The sequence below is a fragment of the Pituophis catenifer genome, unplaced genomic scaffold (assembly GCF_029215685.1).
Source record: "Pituophis catenifer annectens isolate HBS135680 unplaced genomic scaffold, rPitCat1.0.hap2 SCAF_2, whole genome shotgun sequence".
NCBI lineage: Eukaryota > Metazoa > Chordata > Lepidosauria > Squamata > Colubridae > Pituophis > Pituophis catenifer.
This window is the reverse complement of record NW_027256882.1, coordinates 205,324,755-205,342,526: the sequence shown is the minus strand read 5'-3', so window position 1 is coordinate 205,342,526 and position 17,772 is coordinate 205,324,755. Positions and strand designations below refer to the sequence as shown.

At 38.9% G+C, this 17,772-nt stretch overlaps 1 protein-coding gene across 3 annotated transcripts in view; it reads right to left on the bottom strand.

Moving 5' to 3' along the window:
* Positions 1 to 17,772, bottom strand: part of ZNF462 (zinc finger protein 462) — a 167,867-nt gene that overhangs the window by 31,199 nt on the left and 118,896 nt on the right. The window contains exon 9 of one of the 3 annotated variants that reach the window (XM_070938544.1): positions 6,806 to 6,925. The exons of the other annotated variants lie outside the window; for them this stretch is intronic. Coding sequence (XP_070794645.1) covers positions 6,806 to 6,925 — 120 coding nt within the window. The remainder of the gene's footprint in view (positions 1 to 6,805; positions 6,926 to 17,772) is intronic. 3 annotated transcript variants of the gene reach the window in all.

The following is a 17,772-nucleotide window of genomic DNA, read 5'->3' as shown; positions in this document are numbered from 1 at the left end:
ATCTTCGCCTCTCCTAACACTGCGTTGTATACTTCAAGGAAGACTTATCCTAGGCTATCTTGAATTTCTTTATATAATTCTATTGGTAGACCATCAAGGCTTGGTGTCTTATTATTTTTTTGTTTTTGGACTGCCTCCATTAATTCTGACATCTTTATTTCTTCATTTAGCATATTTTTAATTTCTTCCGGGATTTTTGGTAGATCTGCTTTCTCAAGACATTGTAATATTCTCTCTTTTGTGTGGCAGTCAGTCTTTTTATACAATTTCTTATAGAACTCCTGAACTCCTGTTTCCCCCCCCTCATTTTGATAAGAGTATGCTCCCCTATTCATCTTGTAATTTATTGATCCATCTCTCCTCGGTCTGTTTTTTTAGTTTATATGCTAACCATCTACCCGGTTTGTTGGCATTTTCAAAAAAAAGTTGGTTTGTCCTTTTTATCTCTTGTGCCAGATCTTTTTTCTCAAGTAGATTCAATTTATGTTTAATTAAGTCCTTTTGTTGTTTTTTGTTTCTCTTTTGCAGCTCCTCTCATAATATCTCCTCCAATCTTTTGTATTCTTCTTCCAGGCAATTCCATCTTTGCTTTTTTATTTTATTTTATTTTGCCATATAAGATATGGTAACTCCCCTCATGAATGCCTTAGCTATGTCCCATAAGTTTTATATGGATGTATCTTCTTTTTTATTTTCTTTAAAGAAGAAGCTTAATTTTTTGGGCATCATTAATTTAAATTCTTCATCCTTTAAAATCAATCTTTTTAGTGCCCATCTTGTTTCCCTCTTTTCTCCTATCAGGCTAATTTTCATAGGATTATGGTCCGCCCAAAGATTTGTGTCAATTTTGACTTCTTTCACATCTGATTGTAATTTCATTGACATCCAAACCATATCAATTCTGGACCATGATCTGTGTCTATTCGAATACCCAGTTTCCCCCAAAATAAGACATCCCCTGATAATAAGCCCAATCAGGCTTTTGAGTGCATGGCAATAAGGCCAAGTGCTTATTTCAGGGTTCAAAAAAAATATAAGACAGGGTCTTATTTTCAGGGAAACACGGTAGTATGTATATTAGTTTATGTCCTGATGTCTCTCTCTCCAAATATCTTTTATGTTCAATTCCTCCACCATTTTAAAGAAAGTTTTGGCTAAGGTTCTTCTTATTCCTTTCCTCATCTTATTCCTTTTATAATCTAATTTTTTGTCAGTTATTGCATTGTAATCTCATAAAATGCAGATGTTATCATATGTTATATCATGAATGATATTATGTAATTTCCTATAAAATTTCTCTTGTCCTCCATTTGGGGCATAGATTTCTACTAGTAAAACTTTTTTTTTATTTGTTTCTGTCTCTACAATCAAAATCCTGCCTTCTTCATCTTTGTAGATTTGCTTAGCCAAAATCACCTTTTTAATGTATAGCACTACTCCTCTTTTTTTTCTTTTTTCTTTTTGTGCTAATGAGGCAAATATGTTCCCTAGTTTGGGGTGTTCCAACAATTGTTTTTGTTTGTCTTCTATATGAACTTCCTGTATTGCTGTTATATCCAAATTTAATTTCTTTAGTTTATTGAATGTTTTCCTTCTTTTCACGGGTGAGTTTAATCCATTAATATTGAGAGATAAGATTTTTAGCTCTCCCTGCATTTCTATATCTATATCTCATTCTTGTGCTTCTTGTTGCTCTAACTTCTTTTGGTTCTTTGAGCCTTATTTATAGAATTATAAATGGAAATACAGTAAAGGGGTAATTTACTTAATAATACATATTATAACAGCAACAAAAATTGAGTTTTGCCCAAAATTGGAAAAATAAGGAAACTCCTCTACAAGAAGTAGTGATCAAATTTTTTTTGACATGTGCAGAAATGGATAGATTAACCTTGGAATTGAAAAATAAAGGCGAGTCAGAATACCACAAGATATGGAACAAATTGTATCAATGGTTGGAACAGAAGAGGGTCAAAAAACAAGAACTGACTAGAATTCATAAAATGGAGAATTAAAGTTATATAACTACAATAGAATAATAATGGATAAAACAAATGTATAAGTAATATAGATAGAAGAAGGATGTCTTTAGATATGTAAATACTGAACAGACTAATTGTATATAAGTAATAAGGTATATATGATACTTATCTTTCATTTTAGTATGTATGGCAAAAAGAATGTCAGGACAGTTACACCGTGTCCAATGTTTTAATATGTGTGTAATAAAACTTTAATTAAAAAAAAAAGGCAAGTCATGGGAGAAGTCAGATAGATTATGGAACAGAGCCAAGAGTTTGGCTGAATTATAGCATCAAAACAGCAGTGACATCAATTGTGTCCTCTGCTTAGGAATCCCATGATCCCAACACTACAAGAGAGCCAGGAAATTCTTTCTCCGTTGACCTAGTCTATAATTAGTAAGCATCCCCTTCCACATTGATGCCTACAGTTTGGTGTCAGGATATTTTCAGCCCTCCAAAGAATGTGTGTTTAACAGACTTTGCTAAAACTTAAACGATTCCCCCAAAAAGTGCCATTTTAATAATACATAAAATGAATTAGAGGATTGGGGAGGAGGGATTAATTTATACCAATAGGACAATCTGAGAAAGGCAAAGTCTAGGGCAGCCAAAGTAATAACCCAGAGAAAATAAGCTTGGCTGACCACAACTTCATTTGCATTTTTTGGCAGAGGTTACATATTAGTCCTCCACCTTACTTCCTTTCCTAAAACAAGCAGGGCAGGGGCCATTTGGCAGATGGGTTGCTCAAAGCTCTCAAACCCATGGTGCAGCTCTGATATAGCGTGCCTAATTGCCTCATGGTGGGTTTGTTTTTCTAATCATCAGAAATAAGAGAGCCAAAGTAGACACCAGCAAGCTCCTCCAATATAAATGGAAAGCGCTGAGCTTGATTAAGCCACCCTGTATTGTCATCCCAAAATCTGAGCAAGAAGTGAAATCCAAGAATGAAGAGAAATGCCCACCAGTGTATTGAATATAAAGGCTGGGCTTCACATCGGTGAGGAGACAGAAAAGGTAACTATGAGGACGTTTAAATTTCTTTTGCTACATTCTGTTGGAAGGACAAGTGTTGAGTCTTTAGAAGGTTTGCTGGACCAGCTGAAGAGTGTTAGAATAAATAGACACATTCTCAATAGTGAGCTGCTGGCTCATTTCCATTCATAGATGGTCTTAAAGCTAGACCCGTTCAGGAGAAGCAGTGATATGCGAAGTGCAGAAAGGGAGTAAGAAGCAGCAAGCCAAATAAAAATTTTAAAAATATTAGAAGAAGAGAAAATAAAAAAACAAATAGTTAGAACTAATTTATATGAATTATAGTTCATGGTATTTTTTCATACCTTTCTATCCTTGCTTCCACCACAATTTGCTGCTTCATACATTACCTTTTGTTCTGAAATCATCACACCTTATTGTTTCTCAGGGTCCCATAAACTCTATACAATTACTTTTGGGCTTTTCCTTCTTCTCAACCCATTCATAAGTTGTGAATCCACATCCATTCTCTCTCTTCAAGCAACCTGTCTCTTCATACTGCTCCTCTTCTACATTGTCCCTCACTTTTGTATTTAATCCATTCATTTTTGACCTTATCTCTTCTTTTATTATACATGCTTATTAAGCACTCCATACCCCTGCATTCATTTTCACTACTTTTAACAAATATTCACTCCTGGCAAAAGGACACATACTACCCAGTATCTTTCTACCTGTGTTTATGTATCTTAATTTTTTTCCATTTGTTTTTCAATCTTTATTAGTCATTGTACCAAGATACACAATAATAATATCGAGGTCTGAAAATCAAAGTGGAAAGATGATGGCCTAAACCGGCCATGATGGTCCTAATGGTTATTGGCACGCTGGGTGCCATATCATGAAATCTTGGATGGCATTCTTCACTTCTCAATTACAAAAGGCCACACTGCTTGGATTCACACATATGCTATGCCGATATCTTACAACATCTTACACCAGGGCCCTGGTGGCTCAGCAGACTGATAGCATTGTGATTAACACCAGCTGTCTGCAATTACTGTAAGTTCGAATCTCCCCAGGCTCAAGGTTGACTCAGCCTTCCATCCTTTCTAAGGTAGGTAAATTGAGGACCCAGTTTGTGGGGGCAATAAGCTGACTTTGTATAAATATACAAAAAGTATGATGGCTATTGCTTAACGCATTGTAAGCCGCCCTGAGTCTCCAGAGAAGGGCGGCATATAAATCAAATTAAAAAAAAAAAACTCAATGCATGTGAACGCCAACATCAGCTAAAGAATTTCACACTGTTGTGTACATAATAGTAATGAACGCCATGAGCATTGGCAAAATCACCATCAGTCATTTGCAAAAGACAGCTTCACTTGGGACAGTTTGCATCCTGTGGTGATACTTTAACACAACAAATAATAACATTTACCTATCCCAGGTCCTTGGGAAAAACTTGATAGGTGGATCAAAAGGCCAAATCTGGTCTAAGCATCTAGCTGACTGTGTGATGAACTGTAATGTGCTGCCCGACTTCCAACAATTCAGGTGCTATATAAATTACTATTGCATGCTATATTATATTAATTATATTATATATAATTATATTTATTAAGGTTGAGCAGAGTGGTTTTTCTTTCTCCTAGGGTGCAAAGAAAAAATATCTGCTGCGAACTCTCTGCATAGTGTCAGGAAGGACATCTGGCCAGTAAATGCTTAGCTCCATCTAGTCGCTCCGACTCTACCCCGAATTAAGTGATTACAGGGTTGTTAAAAGGAGTATGATTACATGTTAAGGTGCTGGCCTAGAAATCAGGAGCCTGAGTTTTAGTCCCACTTTAGGAACGAAAGCCAGCTGAAGGACCTTGGGTCTGTCACTCTCTCTGAGTCCAAACTATCTCACAGGGAGAAAACGGGGGGAGGAAGGAGTAATAAGTATTTTCTCCACCTTGAATTACTTCTAAAGTAATAAAGGTGGCATAAGCAATAATATGTTGCCCACAGATTGTAATTTGGAGATACTTAAAACGTATTGACAGACACTCAGGATGTTGGCTCAATCCATCTGTTAAGAAAAATAGAGGAATTATATATATCTATACTTTTACTGGAAATTCTAGGATTTACTATATGAGAAACAAATACGATATACTATTGCAGTACAATATGCTGCTAGCATTTCCTCTGCAGAAGCAGATGACAGCCAACAATTTGTGGTTACTTAGGCTCACATACAGCATCAAAACATTCCCCATAATAAACTATCATACATTTCCTTCTTTTTTTAAAAAAACAACACTTCAGTTAAACATATAAAAATGCTGTTAAGCCTATATGCTAATTGATAGGGGACTAGACTTTTGTATGTAGTTTAATAAGCAATTTATGCAGAAGAGTTCTTATTGAAAACAGAGGGTTTCTTGTAAGTATAATGTCCGAAAGTATTAATCTGGACAAATTTTCAAGTCGTTAAGCAAATCCAGCTTTCCTAATTGCATTTTTTGCTGTTTTTTTTTTTTTTTGCCAGAAAGTTGCAAATTACAATCATGTGACCACAGGATGCTGCAACCTGACGTAAATGTTAGCCTATTGCTAAGCACCTGAACTGTGATCATGTGAATATTGGGGGGTGGGGAGAACAATATGATGACCATTAAATCTGAATTTTGGTCATGACTTTGTCATTAAATAAAAGGTTGTAAATCAAGAACTACCTGTATTAATAGACCAGTGGTCCCCAACCTTACCTGCTTGGCAGCCCGGCGGGGTGAGGGGAGATGGTTCCATGTGAGCGGTAGGCACCTGCCTGCCACTTGTGCAAGTGGCACACTGCTTATGTGGCCAACTTCCAAACAGGCTGCGGCCCACTAGTGGGCTGTGGCCCAAGGGTTGGGACCCCTGTAGTAGACTACCGACTACTGCTGATAACAATGCCAGGGTCCTCTCTGATGCTCTTTTATTGCATGCCGTGGCACTTAATGAAATGGTCAAGGAAGAGCTCCTTCTTAAACATATGGGAGAGCCTGGTGGCTCAGCAGACTGATAGTATTGTGATTAACACCAGCTGTCTGCAATTACTGTAAGTTCGAATCTCACTAGGCTCAAGGTTGACTCAGCCTTCCATCCTTTCTAAGGTAGGTAAATTGAGGACCCAATTTGTGGGGGCAATAAGCTGACTTTGTATAAATAGACAAAAGTATGAAGGCTATTGCTTAACGCATTGTAAGCCGCCCTGAGTCTCTGGAGAAGGGCGGCATATAAATCAAATTAAAAAAAAAATGTTCAGAATCTTTTGTTAACTGTGTTTGCTAGATAAAACTGAACACTGTGGCTGTGGTGAATGGCAAGGTGATATGGACAGTAATGTCAAGGATGGATATCTGCTCACAATAGCCAGGTTTCATCCAAAATGGTTAAGGAACTAAGACAGGCACTACGTATATTGCATCTTAACACCACGAGGGATACTATCTAGGAGGAAACTTGAGAAAAACCTTGAGGGAGGGTATATGGCATCAATCGCTTTTACCTCTCTCAGTTAATTTGGTTCCAAACAAGTAGATGGAAAAGCGAGAGGAACAAAATGTCTTATACAACCAAATAAAGCCCCACCTTTCTCCACCCATCTCTCTGTGGCTCTCTTGTGACAAAGGGGCAGCACATTCCTTACAATGACCAACTCTCTTCCTGAGCAAGGCTACATTACTTCCAGGACATTTTTAGTGGCAGCTGCCTGAGTTCATAAAAGCACCACTGTTGCTTTTCTCCATTGGTGCTACAAGAACAGGTTTTCTTACCTCTAACTGTGATTCTTCTTCTACAGCAAAGACTTTTGGAAGGAAGCCTGGCCCTCTGCACATGCATCAAGATGGGGTTCCAACATTCCCCCCAGCTCCCCAAGACTGATGAGTAAGCATCTAAAGAAAGGAACATAGGGGAGGAGCTGTGAATGCACAGATGACCACTTGAAGAACGATGGTTCTTCATCATAGTTTCTGGGCATCACACACAGGGGAGAGTCATCAGCTTAACTCCAGGAACTAGGCAACTGCTTCTCTAGTTGAGAAGAACGACATGACAACCCTTCAAAAACCCACCACAGTTTTCTGCTCACTCAAACAAAACAGCTGCTTATCAAAGGACCTATAGGTAGTCCTTGCCTTATGTTATGGGCCACAATTCGGACCAGAATTTCTGTCGTAATTCGTTGTGATTGTAAATTGAGTCTTCATATGAAATAATAGGAAGAGGTTGACTAATCTGATCTCATTTGCTACTTTGTGAAAACCTGGCAAAAAAATTAAATTAAATTAAAAATCAAAGCCCTCCGCGGCACAGATCTAGGTTATTTGATGAGCTGTCTTGTCCTGCTAAGTCCGAGGTGGGGAACTAGGACCCTTTTATGACTTGTAGACTTCAACTCCCAGAATTCCTGAACCAGAACCTTAACTTGTAATAAGGCTCCCTTTTTACAACTCTGTAATCTCTTAATTTGAGGTTGAATCAGGGTGACTGGATGGAACTGAGCATTTACTGGCTGGATGCCCTTCCTGATGCCATGCAGACAGTTCACAGTTTTTTTTTTCTTTGCACCCTAGGAGAAACATCTGCCGTTACCTAGGATTGCGCTCTTGACCTTCTGAGTGGAAGGCGAGTATCTTCACCAACAGGCCACCATTCTGCTCAACCTTAATATGTAATAATATATAATAATATATATAATTAATATAATATAGCCTATAATAGTAATTTATATAGCACTTGAACTGTCGGAAGTCAGGCAGCACATTATGATTCATCACACACTAATGGCTCAGGAATTCTGGGAGTTGAAGTCCACAAGTCATAAAAGAGCTATAGTTCCTCATCCCTGTGCTAAGACAAGTTTGCCCTATTCGTGCCGACAGAGGGTGCCTGCTGTGGATCCCATTGGTCAAGGAAATCCCGGAGAGGAATTCAGAAGAAAAGCCTTCTCTGCTGTAGCCCTCCAGAACATCCTGTCCCCTGGGGTGAGGTCTGACCCCATCCTTTATCCTTCTGTAAGGGTCTCAAGATTGGCTCTGCTGGTTGGCCTGGGGACCCAATAGCGAGATGGCTACTGGACTAATTAACTGACCCCACCTCCCTCCTGTGCTTTCTGCTCCCCTTCTGCCCTTCTTTTTGCTTATTATTGTATTTTTACTGTTTTATTGTTTCCTTGCTTTGCTATTGTCATGTTTCAATTTTGTTTTATCATTTTTTCTGTTTTACTATTGTTAAGTCACCCAGAGTAGCCCCACAGTGAGATGGGTGGCAAATAAATTTGAGAAACAAACAAACCAATAAATAAAAACATATGGGAGAAGTGAGGTCCCAGGATTTATTGCAAGAAAGAGGCCCTTTGACACAGAAGGCATACCAAAAAGCTGTGCACCATGTTGTCTCTCTCTGCCAAATATTGCCACTGGCTTGGAGTGTCTGTATGGTTGGATCAATGAGGTACATTTCCATAATGCAATACTATCTGTGGTCAATACTATCCTGTACAAGTATCTTAGACTATCACATTTATTCATCTTTTAATAGTGCAATAGTAAAAAGCTACCCACACAATCAAGACTATGTTCAATGTGATGTTGTAAAGTAATCTTTTTTTAAAAATAACTGGGAGAACTTTGATTTGGAGAATCTGGATTCAGAATGGAATTAATATTACATCAGACAGTAAATAATGGTATATTTAAAAATTTGAAACATTACAAAAAAGAATAAACCAATACAATTGGATGGATGGATATATATATATATATCACACACACACACACACACACACACACACACACACTAAATCATTCACTAATTTCAGATTTTGCAAAATGCGTTAATGAGCAGCTTCTAAAACTGTGGAAGCTCTGGATACATTGTAGAAGGTTTTTAAAGAGACCAAACTACATTTACTACTATTAATAGTAATTATTAATTAAAAAAAAGAATAAAAATGAAATATTGAATAGTGTTGGAATAGCCTTTATTGTAAAATCAGTGACAGCAGGCTTTAAGAACTGTTATGTATGCTTCCTGTAATTTAAAAATTCATTTAATCCAACAAAAAGTCCTTTTTGAAGGCTTACTGGATTCATCAGAAGGATGGCCCCCAAAAGCTTGGCTGTTATATTTTTCACACTAGAGATGTAACAAATTTGAAAAAACTTCCAGTACATGACATGATTGTGTTAATGGTATTTGATTAGATAAGGAACTAGAAGTAGAGATGACCATATGTCATGTACATATGAGTTCCTTTAACATTTAAAGAAAAAAAAAATTACACAAAAAGGAAAAAAAAATCAGCATTAAGTTCTACTTCAAGCAATTAATTTTTCATTCCATTCTTGTCCTGATCTTGAATCCATTCTGGGCTTACCTTTGCTGAACATGACTTATTGCATGAACTGGAGTGAAGGAAATGTGGGTAAGTCTACCTACCACTGAAGGCAACTATTCTACAAATCATACTTTAAGCAGGAAGAATTGTATCCTACAACTGTTATCTCCAAGACTATTTTGGTTCATCCACCCTGCCTTGTATGAAGGATTATTACAATGATATCATCTTTTCCATATAATCCCCTTATGTGTTCCCACTGCTTTATCTTTTTTCCTATCCTGGAAAAAAATACCCTTCATTAATGCATTTTGATTGGCAGGGCTAAAAGCTCCCCATCTGGAAACATCTATTAAAACTATAGGATATACATTAAGTGTGGTGTACCTGTGAGTCAGTGCACTTCTATAAGCGCTCAAAGAGAACTGAGTGTGAATGTATTATTCTGATTGGTAAAACGGGTGGATGTAAGTCGTGGGAAGGGATTTTCAAAAATTGGGTAAAGGAAAAACTCAGCCTTCAGATGGTTCCATGCATCAGCAAAGGGAACGCACAGCTTGCTTGCCTTGAACACGGCCTTTATTTTCTCCCCACACAAATCTCCCAGTTTGAAAATCTTCACTTGAAAGCAACACGCTAAACAGTAGTGAGAAATGTGGTGGCAGCCGTGTGGGAAGTAGAGAGGTAAGGAAGCAGAGTTCAAGAGCACTAAAGATTTGCTCACTTCATGCCGCACAAGCAGATAAAATGGGAGGGAGAAGCAAGCCCAAAGAAGAAACAAATGAACTCAAATGGAAAACCAGCAGAAGGGTAGGATATGCAGGAAAATCATATAGCGCATGTAATTTTTTTTAGCTGTAAACAACCCAGTCACTCTAATTACATAGATAGATAGATAGATAGATAGATAGATAGATAGATAGATAGTAAGATCTGAGCTGCAAAAATCCAGATAACCACTAGAAAGTAGCAAGAGTTAGTTTTGTGTTTCTTTTTTTCTGCTGAAAGAAAATCATACAGTACCCATACTTTTTTCAGCTGTATACAACCCAGTCACTCTAATTCAATAGATAGATAGGTAGATAGATAGATAGATAGATAGATAGATAGATAGATAGATAGATAGATAGATTAGATGGACAGACAGACAGACAGACAGACAGACAGACAGACAGACAGACAAATTGCAAGATCTGAGCTGCAAAAATTCAGATAACCTCTAAAAAGTACAAGAGTTAATTTTCTGTTTCTTTTTCTCTGCCATGTAAAACTTTTCTAGATGTCCACAGTACAGATCCGATAGCCCTAGCACATACACTTTCTAAACACCTGTTTTGTCAAGGGCATAGATGCATTATGTTAAAACTGTACAAGGCTATAAAGACCACCTACCTACGTTCTTTTCTTCCGCATAACCCCCCTTCAACAGCAAAAAAACCTTCTTGAAGGGAGGAAAATAAAACCCTCTAATGTGTCTCATCTGCTTTCTCTTGTTACATTGCATTTTTGGCTTGTTCACAAGAGAAAGACACAAGCTGGGGACTCCAAGTCAGCTGTGACTCTCAGGGATGATGGGAAGGGTAGCTGCCTTTTGAGGTGTCAAAAGAGCGGTGGGTGCCACTGGGGACTTAATGAGAGGGGTGGGAGTCTCCGGAAGAGGGATTTACTGTATTTATTAGAATCACACATTGCCTTATCTTTGGAGAGGTCAGACTAGTTTACACATGCTTGCCGAGCAATTTTTTTAATCCAAGCTGCTAACATAACCAGAATTAATATAGCTCTGGACTATACTTTCTTGGCATCAATGACCTACTACTCTTCACTCTATTTTCTTGTCTTACAAAAAATACCAGTGCACAACTAATAGAAATCACAATTTCTAAACTACAGGTAGCCTTTGACTTATGATCACAACTGAGCCCCAAATTTCTGTGGCTAAGTGAGCCAGTTGTTAAGTGAGTTTTGCCCCATTTTACAACCTTTCTTGCCCTAGCCCATTGCAGTTGTTGTTGTTGTTGTTGTTCTTATTATTAATTAATTTTTTATACCGCCCTTCTCCCGAAGGACTCAGGGCGATGAACAGCCAAGATTAAAATACATGCAATATGAAAATTAAAATAATTTAAAACATAATTAAATCAATTTGGCTTCCCCAATTTAAAACCCCTTACCCATAAAATTAACCAGTTAAAAATTTTAAGCCAGCCCGGCTTGCTGAAATAGAAAAGTCTTCAGGGCTCGGCGGAAAGTACGGAGGTCTGGGATCAGTCGTATCCCTGGGGGTAGCTCATTCCAGAGGGCGGGTGCCCCCACAGAGAAGGCTCTCCCCCTGGGGGCCGCCAGTCAACATTGTTTGACTGACGGCACCCTGAGGAGACCCTCTCTGTGGGAGCGTATTGGCTGGTGGGAGGTTATCGGTGGCAGAAGGTGGTCTCATAGATACCCAGGCCCTAAGCCCTGGAGCGGCTGAGGGACGAGAACCAATACCTTAAGGCTGAGGATGAGAACCAATACCTTGAAGCGCACCCGGAAGACCACCGGAAGACAGTGCAGCTCGCGCAGGAGAGGTGTTACATGGGAGCGCCATGTCGCCCCCACAATTACCCGCGGGGCCGCATTCTGGACCAGTTGGAGCCTCCGGGTGCTCCTCAAGGGGAGCCCCATGTATAGAGCATTACAGTAGTCCAGGCGGGAAGTGACGAGGGTATGAGTGACCGTGCATAAGGAGTCCCGATCCAGAAAGGGGCGCAACTGGCGTATCAGGTAAACCTGATAAAAAGCTCCCCTGGCCACGGCAGTCATATGCTCTTCTAAAGACAGCTAGTTATTAAGTTAGTAAACTTAAATTGTAAATTGTTAAATGAATCTGGCTTTCCCACTGACTTTGCTTGTAAGAAGGTCTCAAAAAGTGATCACATGACCCCGGGACACCACAACCGTCGTAAGTATGAATCAATTGCCAAGCACCCAAATTTTGATCACATGACCACGGGGATGCGGCAATGTTCATAAGTCTAAAAAAATGATCATAAGTCACTTTTTTTCAGTGCTGTTGAAGACTTTGAACAGTCGTTAAATGAACTATTTTAAGTCAAGGACTACCTGTAACTGCTTATTTCAGCTAAGCCTTTCACTCAGGGCTCTGTTCTAATATTCAATTATCATGCATCTGGATCTATTTTGAGCAAAAGCCAAGTGAGCAACATATATCAACAAGAGTACGTTTTCTGTGTATTCTTAGTTCTAAACACTGAGTGTGTTTGTAGTCAAATATAATAGGCAAAACAGCCCACATTTTTCTAAAGAAATAAAAACCAAACCCTTGATTTGAATCCTCAGCAATGGGGAGACAGGTTGGTGAACCAAGAAGGTGGGCTGATAGACTAACCCCATGTTCTTGAACAGGGGTTTCAAACACAAGGCCAATGGGCCAGATCCGGCTTGTGGGGTGCTTAGATCTGGCCCACGGGGCTGCCCGGGAAACAGCAAAGGCCAGCGAAAATGGAGCTTGGGAGGGTTGCATGCGGCCCTCCCGAGCTATGTTTTTGCTAGCAGAAGGTTGCAGAAGGACGTCCCAGCCAAGAGCTGAGTTTTTGCTGGCAGAGGGTTGCAAGAAGCTGTCCCAGCTGAAAACGGAGCTCGGGAGCCCTTTTCCGCTGGCAGAGCCCTCGAGCCAGCACAGGCGCCCCCGACACGAATGACGTCAAGCTGGCCATCCCCACTCCGCCCCCTGAGGTCAAACACAACCCTGATGTGGTTCTCAATGAAACCTCAATGAAACCGTGTTTGACACCCCTGCTCTAGATGGTGCAGAGTGCCAAGACACAATTGACAGAAGCAACAGAGTTTTTGTTAAAAAAAGAAGAAATGGCCTGGAGGAAATCCCTTCACCTTGTGTTAGACATGACATTTTTCTCAAAGGACCTTTGGGCTAGTTTGTTAATAAAGTGAATGTATGGGCTGATCATTATGAAATCCAAATAGAGTTAAATACAAGGGGTTGGTGATGTTGCATAATCCCTTTTACTAATAGGCAACACAAATTCCAGGGAGAGGAGGCTTCAAGAGTTAGCTTAAGTCTTACTTTGCTTCTATTATCAAACCAAATGAGAGGAACCACAATTACGCCGAACCCCTACCAATCCAGCAAAAACTGCAGGCCTCCCTTAACACACACACAGAAGCACAAACAGACACAGATACAGATACAACTCCCCAAGCATGGCCCTAAACTGAAACGGAGCACTCTGGTTTTTATTATGGGAGGCTGAAACAGTACAACTCTGTATTGTAAAATGTTTTTAAAGGTCATTGCTAGAACTACATGGATGATCTTTAAGGTCAGCAAGATTTGAAGGAGACGTGACTTGTTATCCAGGATGGGACCAGCCAGGCCTTTTAGACTAAACTACATTGAGGGAAGGGGAATAAGAAAATGGGAGTGGAAGCTGCATGCAAAGGAAGCATGTTGTGAGCAATGTGATGTTCAAATACCAGTCTATATTATTCATCCAAAAGGCCATTAGTTGTGAATTTTACATGTTGCAAAAGAAGCATCAGAAAAGGTATGAAAAACAAAGCTTTGGAATAAACTTTCAGAAAACTGAACAGAAGACAATGAATTTTCAGAACTATATGTTACAGTAGCTCTTCTTTTGTACCAGCCTTGAAATTGCATGGAAGCCTATCAAGGCTGGATTTCTGCATCCGCTCTGGTCTTTAAATACATTGTCTTTAAAATACATTGAAATAATATGAGGGAGAGGGAGAGGGAAAGAGAATGAGAGAGAGAGAATGAGAGAGAGAGAATACTGTAAAGGGCAAGAATTAGAGGTGGACTATAGCAATGGTACCTATTATGTTATCTAAGTCTCTTTGAAACTTATTTTCTCCTTTTTTAAATTATATACTGCACGTATTCAAGTTTGAATGGGTTAGAAAAGACAAATGCTAAGCAACAACTCACATCTGTCAATTTCACTCAGAATTTAAACCAAGAGGAAGTTTAAATGAATTTGGTGAGCCTCCAGCTTCATACCGTTCCATTTGCTGCAATTATTTAGTTTTTTTTTCTTTTTTAAAGAAGCACCTTCTTTAAGAAACTGCAATATGTTGCTTTATAATTTTAATTATGAAGAAATCTATTTGGAACTACAGTACTATAAACCTAAACAAAAGAGGATAGAACAAGAATATAATTGCAAAATTACGCCAGCCAATTTTATTCTGTTTTCTGAATCTTGATCGCATTTTTAGAGAGATTAAGACTAACTTAATAATACAATAATAAAAGAACATTGGAAAGGTGTGATTAGTTATGGCATTTCTGTATTGCAGTTTTGTAAGAAAGAATCTGAAACAGTAGCTTTTAGCTACCAGACATACATTTCCAAGTGTTCAGAAAAAAATATAACCTGACAGTACCACACCTTACACTACCTGTAGCATTTTCATATCCACACATTTTAAATTTCCACTGATTTCAGTGAAGAACTTCAGTACGCTTGTAAACTTTCCCTTCAGAAAATCCTTTGGACAGACATAGGTTAAATTTCACTGAATCATTTCTACATTCACACCGTGTGTTTGTTTTCCTATTATTTTTCATACACGCCAATTGTTGGTTTACTTTCCCAAGAGAGACCATGGCATTAACAAAAGATAAGCCCTTTTGGAAGGGCTTCTATTTCTTCACTTCTCTTACTTTGATCACTTCAAAATGAAATGCACTCTAACTTATCTACACATTTTACTTTTTCATTTCCCTGTCCCCGTTCCCCCCCCCCAAACCCCCAGGAGATAGTCAACAGATCGCCAAGATGCTGAATCAACACATCCAGCACAACAGAAAAATGAGAGATAAACAGAAATCAAGTATCTCCTTTCTGCCAGGGGAGAATCAGAAATAATGGAAAATTTTCCCACTAATTTATTTTATATTTTTACTTGTTTCTTCAGTGCTCAACTTCCTTATTTCCCCAGACCCACAGCCAGCTTTTCCTCAAATGCATCGTTACTCCGAGGAAAGGAAACAGTAACTTGATTTTTACAATATCAAGATTAGAATGTGAGTTGTAGTAAATGGCTCTAGTCCTTATTACTATGAGGATTCCTGAAGCTCCAATCACAGTCCAATTCCTTTGAATTATCATTTCTAGCTTTATTATCAGCAACTGGCATGCAAGATATTCAAAATTATCAAGGTGAGTTCATATGATCCAGACCATCATATGGAACTTAAGGTATTTTAAAAGAAAGGTACAAAAGTAGCTTGTTTGTGCTGATGCTTAAGAACATCAGTAACATAAAAAGTAGAGTTCAAGTGAATGGTATCCTTTATCTCTTGCTCTAAGTATCCTCTAAGCAGGAGTGGTATTCACTTACCTTCGCTACTGGTTTGCAAGGACCTTCTGCGCATGCGCAGAGCATAAAAAAATGGAACGTGATGATGTCCAGGCGGATGGGCGGAGCCTCCTGCAGCCGCCACTACCAGTTCTCCCGAACTGGATAGAACCGGTTGAATAGCACCACTGCCTCTAACCATCCATGAAAGCCCAAGAAAAGAAGCAAGCTTATCTGTCCCAAAGGTGCTTTTCTTTGAAAACTTTTCACTTCTCATCGGGGTGAAATCTAAAATTTGTTACTACCAGTTCTGTGGGCGTGGCTTGGTGGTGGTGGGGTAATGTGACTGGGTGGGCCTGGCCATTTTTTTTTTACTTTTAAAACCATTTTTTTTCTACAACCTCTTCAGCTAAGAGGTTGTAAAAAAATGTTTTCAAAAGGGTCTGACGATCCAAGCTGAGTTCCCTGATCGGCAGAGGCTTTTTTAAAAATCCTCTGCCGATCAGGGAACTCAGCTTGGATCGTCAGAGCATTTAAAAGAAAACAAGGGTTTTTTTTCTTTTAAATGCCTTTGAGGAGCCACGCGATCATCAGAGGCTTTTTTTTTTACTTTTAAAAGCATTTTTTCGGCCAAAGTTGTAGAAAAAATGCTTTTAAAAGTAAAAAAAAAAAAAAGCCTCTGATGATTGTGCGGCTCAGCTGGGCATGGGGGGAGGGGAGGGGATTTTTGCTACTGGTACTCTAAACCACCCGCCTCCATAGCTACCGGATCGGGCGAGCCAGTCTGAACCGGTCTGAACCGGGAGCATTTCACCCCTGCTTCTCATCCAAGAAGCTTCTTTTAGTTCTGGCTAAATGGTGGGTAATGCAAGTTCTTCAGCCAGAAGTGAAGAAGCTTCTTGGATGAGAAGTGAAATTTTTTCAAAGAAAAAAACAACCCAGAAAGTCCAGTTGCCTTTTGAAAAGCACCTTTGGGACAACCATGACCCAGATGACTGAAAATCTCCACAGACACCAAAGCCTGCCTGTTAACTCAGAAAACATCTCCTATTAAGAAGTAGCATTAACTGCATTTGCTCAAGTACCCCATTCTCTAACAAAGTTTACACTGATTTTTTTCTCCAAAGAATACGTGTGTTAATTAGCATCCTGTTCTTAAATTCCAAGGAGTTGTGATAATTATTTTCCTTTACAAGAGCATACATTTTACAGGAAACCCTATGCTATCTAAGAAACAAGTTTATTGTCTCTTAGCAAAACTATACAGCAATGAAAGCTTAGCTACATAAATTTAAATTAATCATCTATTACTACAGGTGATATTTATTTCAGTTCCTCTTGAAGTATAAGTTATCGAGGCGTTTGCTTCCACCTGACTGTACCAAGCAAAGCTTTAGGGATTTACGCAGTTAATAATTGAAAGAGATATTGCAGAAGGAATTTGGGACGATTAAAGTAAGACTAATTTAAACTGTATTTCAGATCACACAGCCGTCTAAGGATGCTTGTGCTGTCGCTAAGCAAATAGTGCTTCCAACTGCTCGCTCGCTATTCTCTCTTTGGGCTCTGTTGACAGGTTCTTCCATTGACATAAAAGAACCGAGAGCTTTTCAAGTAGAAAAACTAGACAGAAATTGTAATTAATAAATAAAGAGGAGAGCTTTGGGGCATGCCTAGAATTTCCAATTTTGGGGGTGGCGAGAATAAGAAATTATCAGCTTTCCTGACATTTTTCTATCCTGTTAAGACTCCTGCAGGATTCTATTCAGGGTCAGTGTGATAGGTATGCAGCTTTTAAGAGAAGATGTATGTACCTGCTTTAAGGTGCTCTCAGTTTTGCTAGGTAAAAATGGGATGAATTAGACTGGTAAGTACAATGGACAGATTTTTCCAACATAGTATAACCACCTCCCCCCCACCCACTATGTTTCAGACAAGACCTAACCTCTTTATCCCTGTCTACTACAAATTCCTAGAGGGGAAAAAAAACCTGTCATTTCCTGCTTTCTACACTTGCAGTGTGAAAAGAGATTTATGATTAACAAGGTTGTCACT